This window comes from Gymnoscopelus microlampas (assembly GCF_963454915.1).
Source record: "Gymnoscopelus microlampas genome assembly, chromosome: 1".
Lineage (NCBI taxonomy): Eukaryota > Metazoa > Chordata > Actinopteri > Myctophiformes > Myctophidae > Gymnoscopelus > Gymnoscopelus microlampas.
This window is the reverse complement of record NC_139962.1, coordinates 26127912-26139079: the sequence shown is the minus strand read 5'-3', so window position 1 is coordinate 26139079 and position 11168 is coordinate 26127912. Positions and strand designations below refer to the sequence as shown.

The window sequence follows — 11168 nt, the reverse complement described above, 5'->3', positions numbered from 1 at the left end:
TTATTATCAGACAAGTGTTGGGGCCTGACAGAATTCCATTCTCAGCAGTTACTGAATATTTTTCTTTGGTGTATGTTTAATATGCTATCCCTGCTTGTTCAAACATGGTTTGTGTTTCTACCTTTTGTGTTTTCCCTTGCATTTTGGATTGTTACATAGATATACAAATCTGTAATGTGACAGCAATAATGTATACGTTTCTAATTACTTGAGAGATCATTATATCAAAAGAAGAGAAATAGCTATAATACAGTAACATGATAAGGAAGCTATCTTTCTTCCAAGTTAGAGACCTATTAAAAAAAGGTCCATTATGGAAGGTGTAGGCATATGCCCAATTTAAAGTTTCCTGTGCAACTGAGCACAGAGTATTCTGGACCACATTTTTATTCAGTCTTGAATAATCTGTCTGCAGACCTGTCAGCCACTGCTGCTGTCAGCTACCTCAACCATGTCTTGTTACAGTGCAAACGGAAGTTATTATAGCCTACTTTAGACTAACGGCTGGTTTGTTTCTTAACTGCAAATAACTGGTTGATCAATAATTAGCAGTTAGCTAGCTAACTAGTGTTAAACTATATATGATATGCATGTAACTGGCTAGTTTAATACATTTACATTTAAATGAACAGAGATGAAGTAGATGAAAAACTAGGCAGATGTATCTTTGGCTACCTAATGGGTGTACTCTTTTTAAGACACAAGCCATGTTGTGCCAAGTCATCATCCTATATTAGGTACCTACCCATTCATATGACAAGGGCACCCCCAATGAGACTGCATTAAGAACTGCTGAATACACAGTAAAGTCCTCAGTGTTAATTTAACGCAGAGTGACTGTACACAGTGTACAATCTGTGAGATAAATGAACACAGGTTTTTTCAGTGTACATGCCCTGTTTCGGTTCTACCTTACTTCTCATGTAGTTCCCCACATTCAAATCTGTGAGTTGCCCTGTAATATTGTTATCTATACTGCTGTTGGCTATCGATTAGAGATTGAGTATCTGGGAACATCAAATATACAGTACTTCGAAGGAACATTGCTGTCTATATTTTAGTGTTTTGGTGTGAAGCTATACGTTAACAACACATTAGGACGTCTTCACTCTAAGGTATCATAAAAACTAGACTTGAAAGTCATATGTGTTAATAGCAATTGACTCTGTCCATAGTCATTCAAATAAAACATATTAATTCAGATTTAAGCTTTAAGATTTCCCCTAAGACCAGTAGGGATAAGATCGCTATTGTTGCTTAAAATAGAATATACATTTAGCTTTAAAGGATTAGTTCACCAGAAAAATGACTTATTTTCTATCATATATTATCGTATATTACACACTCCATGAAGCCTTGAATTCATGGAGATAAAAACATCTCCATGAATTCAAGGCTTCATGGGGTGTGTAATTGATATAAAATAAGTAATTATTTTGGGTGAACTACTCCTTTAACCCATTATATTGAGTGAACCTGAGACGGCCTATAAACTGTTTTGAATCAGGGTCTTAGATTTAGCATGTCATTGCAGGTGGGGAAAAAAAGTTCAAATTCAGAACATTTTCATTTGGGGGTGTTTCATTATTTGAAAGCGTTTCATGATTTAAGAACATTTCTCAAAAAGAAAAGAAAGAAAGTAAGAAAGAAAAAAACTGAGAAAGACATGGATTCTTTACAAAGTTAGGTATTGAGTCATTATAGAGAACATTACTGATGTCCAGGAATGTGACAGCAATTTACCTGGTGTTGTTCCATCCTCTTTACTTGTGCAGTGATCACAGCGGCTGTCTGTGAAGCCCCACATTTTCCCAATACCTATCATCTTCTAGCCTTTAGATCACAATGGCCATATAATCAAAATCCTTGACAATTGTTTACTTCTATGATGTTTTCATAATTTCAATCCTATCCGCAAATATATTCTTTAGAATTTGTTATTGTACTCTTTCAACAACTTTGTGGATCGTTGCTATTACCGCTGAACTTTATATGCATACTGTATGCCCATACAGCATACTTATAGTACATTTACCTTTTAAAAAATTACATTTTAGTCTATTGGTTGTGATTTTATGTTATTGTAGCGGCAAAATATGTTCACATATGAACTACGTTACTTGAAACAAATTGATGCATCTTTGCAATGCAAGTGTCTTTAAAAAGTACTGGTTAGTCATTCCAAATTAAGCTGTTATATAGTAGAATTTGTCCATTATTGTGACATCCTTAACACTACATGTCAATAATACAACTTATTATTATTATTATTGTTGTGGGGCTTGCTGAAGGCTATTTCATTTATTTTCAAATTCCCATACCATGGCAACCAAGGTTCTCTGTCTGTCTGTCTGTCTGTCTGTCTGTCCGTCCGCCCATCCTTTCATCCATCCATCCATCCATCCATCCATCCATCCATCCATCCATAATTTAGCTATCTAGTTTCTAGTTCCATAATGTAAATGTATTCTACCTAAAAATACATGATCCAAACTTTATCAACATTATTTTTGTTTTTCATTTGCCTATAGTCATTTTTATTTCTTCAAATATTTCAGTTTAATATTGCAAACAACTTCACAACATACAAAATGAATAATATTAACCCAGAAACATGTCAATGAATAAATTTTATATATATGTATATATATATACTCTTATATATCTTGTCCTCTGGTGGGGATAAAAAAATAAACAGCAAAGCTTTGACAACAGCACCTTGACATAGTATGTAATTCCAACATTACCTTGAGAAGTTTAGAACAGTAAACAGATAAATTACTTGAGAGGAAAACCGTTTTCTTTTGAGTATGTAAACGGAATGTTTTGGTCAGCTTCATATCATTTTTTTTCCTAAGTGGAGAATTTCTCAATTCACAATTGAAGCAGCATGCAAGCTTTTGAAGATGGAACTGTCCTGTCTCCTTTCTTGCCTCTTTGTTCCTTCATTTTCAAATTCTTGGCAACGTAAACAAATCACAATGTCTTGAGGAATGTGATATAGTAATTTAAACTGGGCGCAAATGACTGATCAGATTTTTTTAATTGTTTACAAGGTCATGGATATGTTCAATAAATAGACTGTAGTATCACTTTTACTGTATAAACTTCATCTTTTTTTTACATGCAGTCCATAAAATTTTCATTTGACGGAATAATTTACCCTGTTATGTATATATACAAATAGATATTTTCTCTTTATTCTCTTTTTTAAACTCTTCAATAAAATCTATACATTTTATACACTATCTCCCTCTTTTAATGGTCAATGTGCATACACATGAAGTGTCTATCCTTATGAAGCGCCAGCCAATCTTCTTTTTGCTATCCATGGTAAGCGCTCGCACATAGGACTGGGTTGTCCTGCATTGGGAATTATAATGCCGCTTGTCTATTCCTCGGCAGCCGTCCTTCGTGTACCCCATGGGGTTGCATTTGGTCTCATAAAAGTATTGCTTGAGTTGGCCATTGGGGACAGGGACCTTTTCCATGACGGTAACTGTCTGCCCAGACATGTCTATTGCCGTCTTTTTATCCACAGCGGTCACCCACTGGCTAATACTGTCACACACGCTGAGCTCTCCACGCCGCGAGGGGTCGGAGTGTCGCCGCACCCTCATGGACATGTTAGCGGCATCCAGATAGTTTTTGTATTCCTCCAGAAGAAAGAGCAACGGCGGCTCCAAAGGCACTTGGTTGCTGATCATCACCCGCGAATCGTAGAGATCGTCATCCTTTGTCTCTGCGCCGACCACAGAGGACGGACCTCCGCCGCCCTGGCCTTTATCAGCCCCCGGTCCCAATTGGGCCGCCTCTCCCTCCACCTCCAGCAGCTCTTCGATCACCTGCTCAAATGTGTCTGTGAGTGAAGGCAACGCCCCCCGTTGGCCTGGCCCGCCCCCACTCTGCGGAGTCCCGTGGGCTCTGGCAGCCGTCGCGGCGGCGCCCAAGTAGCCTTCCGTCCGGTGGCCCCGCATGCCCAGGGCATCTCTCAGGGGCGCAGCTCTCATGCAACTGAAGTATGAAATAACCATAGTAAGGAACAGGATGGTCATCACTCTTCTAACCTGGTGGAACTGGACAGAAAAGAAAGAGAGATACAAGACAGACAGAAAAAGACAGGACAGGGAGAGAGGAAGAGAACGTTAGTCACAGAGTCTATGAAGCAGTTTCTTAAATAAATTGGCTTTGATCCGTAATGCACACTGTAAGCATCTCCTTTTGTTTACATTCTTTACCTTCAAGTCAACAAAAGAGCCAGTAGCACCACTCAATTTAGTCCCCTGACAAGCTTCTATAGCTTTTGGAAATACCGCACAAATATCTTCCTGGATGAAATAATTTGTGCAAGTTAAACATTGGAGGCTATCATTTAGAAATAATTTGTGCAAGTTAAACATTGGAGGCGATCATTTAAAGCAATGCTATACAAGTTTTCAAGTTGGCCACGAGCAGTACTTCCTCTGTGCTTTCATTTCACTTCCATTACCCGTTAATCTCCCTCCACTGTGGTAACTAAAATCAACTCCATACCAAAGATTGTGAGAAGACTGCAAGACTTGAAGCAATACTATACGCTGCCATTGAACTGTTTAGAAGACTGTGAGAAGGCTGCAGAGGAGGGAATGTTTTTGCCTCGACACAATTCTGGCAGCACTTCCTCTCAAGCTGGTACAAAGCCTGATTCCTACAGTGGGATTGCCAGATCATATCCCCAACCATGGCCCTAACCAGAACCACCTCTAACCTAAACCTAAGCATGTGAATGGTGGGGGTGGTACACAGCTTGGGAGTAAAGTGCTGCCTGAGATAAATGCAGAGCAAGAAAGTCTCGTAAACAAGATACTGTAGGACCTACAGGGTAGGTGGTCACACCAAACCACTTTGGGGTCTAGCAGCAAAACTACTTGATGTATTAAATTGCCAGTACACACAGTTTGCTAGAATAATTAGAAATACATTGTATAGTGCAGCTTTAAATGTCATTAATTGTCAGCAATTATTTTAGTTTTATTAGTTTTTTTTAGTTAGTATCATTCTTTTCTTATGCACAATGTAACTTTTTAGTTGTTATCATGCAAAAAGGCTATGCTGATCAGGTTACAAGGTCCAATTCTATTCAATTACACTTGCATTTATAACTAACAAACTTATGACGCAGCTCTTCCATTTCTTCACTCAAATTCCCTGAAAGGGAGATTAAATGCTCCAAAGAAATTAGAAGGAAAATTGATATGAATTAAACATAATCTGTTTTTCAGGAGGGACCCAAACAGAGTGCATAAGAGAAAACTGTGAACATACAGTATTATTCTTTACACGCACGCACACACAAAAAACACACACGCACGCACGCACGCACGCACACAGTATGTGTTTACTATCACCTTACGATCAACTAAGTAAAAACTGGTATTGTGTTCTAGAAAACATTTGTATTACATGCTTTAAACCAAACAGCTAATATACTAAGTTCTGACTGACTTATTAAGTTACTTATTTCTGACATGGTGAATATTATTACCATGTTATTTAGAGTGTGGCCTGTATTGTGAGAAAGCTACAATACTAAATCATGGGAAGCCAGGCTTATTGAGGGATAATTGTTTTGGCAGATGAGTGGAGAGCATGACGGAAGCAACTAACAGGGTGTCAGGAGTGATGGCAGTCTGAAGAATCTGGCATCCTTCTCACACTCTAAAGAACACAGTTTTACACAGTAAAATCATCAGTGTTAATACAACTCTGAGATTGTACAAATGTAACCAACAAGTCCATTTGGTTACATTTATACACTCTGAGCTGCAAATGGACAAATTAACACTGAGGCATTTACTGCAAGCTTAAGATAAGAGAAAAGTTTTAAAGTTTTGTGAGATTTGCCAAAATATTACATTATCCTTAATCAGGTTACGTCCTGGGCATACAGTAGATGCATCCCTTACCTTTAAGTAGGTCTAAGAGCCATTAATGCATTGGTAGACATCCCACAGCCACAGATATTGAAAGCAACCATAATGAGAAAAAAGAAATCTAGATCTAGAGCCTTCCAGGGAGGGGGGTTTAAAAATAGCCCAGGCAAGGCTTTGACTGCACTTTGAATGCCATCCTTTTTAATGCCCTGGAATATGCACCGAGCAAATCTTTACTACTAGTCAGGATGGACAGGAGGACCATAGCAGAACACAGGAGCAAACCCCACCTAAAACGCATTTGTTTCATTCTTAATTGGTGTCTTGGGCAATTAACCAACGCCACGGTGACTGCCATAGAGATATCTTGTCTATAAATAGGCGTGCTGGGAGTCTCACAGTCTCTATTCAGAATATCACATCCTTCTTCTTAATGAGCCACTCAGTCCCAGAGCTCAGTGACGCACTCCTCCAGTGTGAGAGAGTGTGTTGGGGGGGGGGGGGGGGGTCGTGTTGGCTTGTATGTGTTTGCAGGGGGATGGGGGGGGATCTTTCATCTCACTGACAAAAACAATATCAGAGACAAAATAAAGCCAGGAATAAAGAGGCACTCATCCACTCGTTCTCTATGTTTTGCTAAGTCAAACCCAGTTTAAAAATGTGTAGCAGAAACAAAGGCAATTATCCGACACAGTATTATGAGAGTTTTGATAGGAAATGTAAAGCTGTTTATGTTATAAACTACACCTTCCCAGCCCAGTTCAACAACCTGAAAGACAACAGTGTAGACAAACTCGAAGCCGGTCACTACCTTTAGACATTTGATCTGTTATTATTATTAACATCAGAGACAATATTCTGCTCCGAGGTTAAAGAAATCAATGGTGAAGCCTATATGTACTTCATTCTATGATGGGTGTTGCTTTGAGAGAAAGATGCAAAGCCTTTGTACGACTAGGCGTACAAAGTATAAGTACAAGTACAAATAAGGCTTGAGGGTGATGATTATTAGCCGTCAGACTTCATGTTGGAGATGCTGCAGATGAAGTGCTGTATCTTCCCTGACAGACCACAGGGGTAATATTGCAGTAGCAGGGGGCGGAGAGTGTGCCAGCGTCATTTCGCAGCATAACAACCGCGAATGACGTCTCTCCCAGGTATCCATTGGGGGGAGAATAGAAGGGGAGGAGGCTGTTGGGGGTATAATGCCTAATTTATGCTGTCATACGACGGTGTCGTGCAAATGAAAATAGCAGATCTACATGCTCACAGTGCGTTACAGCCATGACGGGTTGTGAGCTTGTAGATCAGCTATTTTCGGCGTGTGACACCACAGTACGACTAAATATAAATCAGGCTTAATGCCACTCATCAGTGTGCAATTGCTTGCCAGTCCTCTGGGTATCCCCACACCGGGAACAACAAACAGTTTTATTTCTATCTCTGTGATTTCCTGTTTCCATCAGGAGAATCAATATGGCTTATGCTCTCAATCAACATCCTGTTAAAATGCAATATAACCAATGAATCATTTAATTGCTGTGGGACCAGCTCGGAATCTATGCTCTATGTACCAGAAACGAAATGTGATGACTGCTTTCCTCTCATTTTGTACATTTAATGTAAGAGCATTCTGTGTGCTATGTTTCCAGCTACATTTCCTGGTTAACCATCAAGCTTATGTACTGTAACGTATCACTAATAAATCATTAGTAGTAGCTATACATCTTCCTAGATTACAGACATAACTTATCATTAGTAATGATAAGTTATGTCTGTAATCTAGGAAGATCTAGCTACTATCCACAAATGTAGTCAAGAAGATACAGTGAAACCACACACAATTGTGTGTGTTGCAGTACTTGCAAACCACTCAAATGTGAGTGTCACACAGCAAAATCCAAAGTGTTCATTTAACTCTGAAAGCGTAAAAAAAAAAAAAAAAAGACATACTGTAAGATTAATGAACACTATGTTCATGTGCAGGCTAAAAACATGCACTGGGTGGAAGTACAGCTTTGCATACCAATGCTCAAACACACTTGTATTTGTGAAAAGGAGCATGTGTGAAGCATATAAAGAATAAAGGTCAGTGTGTAGACTCTACACAGTAAAATCCTCAGTGTTAAATGAACTCTGAGAATGTATGGAACCAAATTGAGCGGTTGTCTTTTACGCCTCCACACAAGCACCTGTTGGGCTATGTAACTTGCCCTTGCATTTATCCTTTATATGCCAGGTGGGGATTATCCCTTCTTTGGCAGAAATCCTTCCTTTGACAGATGCCAAAAAGTTTCTCTAAACATCAAAGTACTAGCATGCCAAGTGTTGTTATACACCCAGACTATAATGGCTTGTACCTGTGTGCAAATGTCAGCACATTACTGTATGTTTCGTCTTTACAATAGATTACACTGCTGTTTATAAATCGTTTGATGAACATTAGTCAAGGATGATGATAGTATCACATGAAAGTGAACAATGATGTCCGAAGACAACAATACATTTTAATAGAGCGCTATGGCCTACTTGCACAATTTATTTTCTATTTATGTCACAACTCCCTTGGGGGCACCTCTTTTCCTTAAAATCTCGAGAAAAAAAAAATAGCTTCACGAAACATGTATTGTCATGTCTGTCATCTGTAGCACCCAACAGATTGCATGCCAAATGTTCATCTTTGAAGAGAGCTATAGCGAAAAACAACCAATATCATACTTCTTACAAGAAAGAAGCAATGTTTGACATTTGTGGAAGCTTTTATTTGAGAGATCTGCTTCCGATCTGATAAACACTGACATTTCAAACTATAGGATAATTAAGAAATGGATGAGCATTACCAGAGATTACACTATAACTTCAGGCAAACCATTGTCTACATATATAAAACAAGGCAACAAAATCGTTGCTGGGTGATCTAGGTTGCCTAAATAAGCTCTGGCTTCCCTCCTGCAGTGGCATGGTAAATGAATAAGTGAATAGGACAGAAATATGTCATCAAAATATCTTGTCACTCTGGCCCAGGCCACTGCCGTAGCGGTCCTGGGAACCTAAGGTGCAATGCAGCCTGACAGCATGTTGCAGGTTCGAATCCCGATCCCGACGAACTTTGCTGCGTGTCACTCCCCATCTCTCTCTCCCCATTTCCTGTCAGGCTTTTGGCAATTGTTTTTTTAATATATTGTTTTGCTTTTAGCTTGAAGCCACGGTTCTGTTGTATTGGTAGCCACTGGCCTCCGGCGGTAATGATATGCAACGCTGTGATAAATGAATCTCTAAATAATACATGTCACATAGGTTGCCTACTGAGTCTGACACAAGTAATTGGCATGCGATTATTTCCGCGGACCATTTTTCAAATCAACGTTATTAGGCAGCAGTTCCCGAACATGTACGCTAGATGGCAGTCGAGACCGTGACATGTTTTGAAGAGAAGCCTCTCTTTTCACCCCTCCCTCTGTTTATGTGCGTAACACGACAGACAGACAGACAGACAGACAGACAGACAGACAGACAGACAGACAGACAGACAGACAGGCAGACAGACAGACAGACAGGCAGGCAGGCAGGCAGGCAGGCAGGCAGGCAGACAGACAGACAGACAGACAGACAGACAGACAGACAGACAGACAAAAGCATGCAAACAAATATGGCCTTTGGGCTTCATAAATGTATTGTGTGGATATAATTAAACCAAACATATGCTACATGTAGGCTGCACACAAATAATCATATTAAAGCTCTATTTTGTTCGAACTTTCACCATTAGGCCTATACTGTTTTGAAGGATTAGTTATTCAAGTATAAAGTCATTCACAGCACACTCACATAACTTGAGCTAGGTTAATTTCCAGTGAAAGGAGTGGAGACCCGATGAGGTGCAGGAATTTGCAGCAGGCAGTCATATATATTTCCCAAACAGTGGGTCGGGACCCGTCTTTGGGTCATGGATCAATTTGTATGGGTCACGAGTAAATGTCAAAACATAAAATAAAATAAAAATCCTGAATTAAAAAAAGACGCAATGATTTTTGCATTTAAATCAAATAAATTAGAAAACAAAGTAGGAGAAGTAGTGAAAATAGCCGATCTACAAGTTCACAACGTGCAGCACACAGCATCCCAGTGTGAGCTTGTAGATCTGCTATTTTCACTAGTTTGGGTACCGGGCAAACGTCTAATTTCTCTTTTGGGACTTGAGCTAAAAAGTTTGGGAACCACTGATATAGCCTATTAAGAGTTGTTTTCCTGTCCCCTGACAGCAGCAGGGAAAACTCCAAGCGGTTCGCTTTGAATTTATGTTCATTCTCGCCTTTTGAGGTCACCATCCAGTAGCGACCAGACCATGAAGTAGCCTAGACCAACGCTGTTAGGTCTCAAATGTCTTATAAAGTCTTAATGAGTTCATGAAACTTTTTTTTTTTATCTGCCAAAAAAACAGGTTGCATTTTCTCTTGGGTGGAAGAAGGGGCGAGCTTAAGTGGTCTATACTTTTCTATTTTGGAATGTGTAATAACCTTATGGGCTATAAGTTAAGACTATACTTTTAGAATAGATTGTGTGGGGTGCTATTACTGCTATTATAGGCTAGTGGCGGATTCAATTGTTTAGACACATCTATTGTTTCTTGACAAATAAACCACAAACATTGCTCATCATCATCATCATCATCACCATAATAATAAAGAAAAACTGTTTGCTGAAACTACACTGAATCATTTCTGGGTCTCTCGTCATAGAAACCCAATCAACATAATAACTCCGTTTTTTATTAATGAACGAGAGGATAAGATTACATTATCCCCTCTCTCGTGCTGCGGCACAGACAGTCTGTGCGTTTGTAGGATAACCCAAGTTGATCGGGCTACTTTTAGATCTCCCTCCACTGTCTGAAACGGCATCGAACAACAAGCGAAAGTGAATCAAACAAGTCCAACAAAAAACATACCTTTACTGCCCAGTCGTAAAAGAGACCATTCAACAGGACAGTGTCATCTGTGGGTGTTTTGGAACAACTCCCCTGAGTAATTACTTTAAGCGTTATTTTCCTCTGTAGGTTTAGACTCTTCCCCGACAGCTTCAGGGATATCTCTTCAGCTTTGGAGCAAATAGATTAAATTATTGATGGTGGAAATTGCATGGATGAGGTAATGGACTCCCATGGCTGCATGCGCGGCTCCTTTGCAGATCGCTTGTTGAAACAGAAGTTGTTCCCTGCCATACATACGCTGCGTCGGAAGCAGCACCGACGGGGAT

General features: G+C 39.6%; 1 protein-coding gene across 1 annotated transcript; it reads right to left on the bottom strand.

Annotated features, from left to right (window-relative positions):
- Positions 1-3245: 3245 nt before the first annotated feature.
- Positions 3246-10944, bottom strand: bdnf (brain-derived neurotrophic factor; the record flags this gene model as incomplete). The annotated part of the gene is made up of 2 exons (XM_084063750.1): positions 10861-10944; positions 3246-4076 (listed from the first exon to the last, which is right to left on the bottom strand). The coding sequence occupies exon 2, from the start codon at positions 4053-4055 to the stop codon at positions 3246-3248; it is 810 nt and encodes a 269-aa protein (XP_083919876.1). The 5' UTR covers positions 4056-4076; positions 10861-10944.
- Positions 10945-11168: the final 224 nt, after the last annotated feature.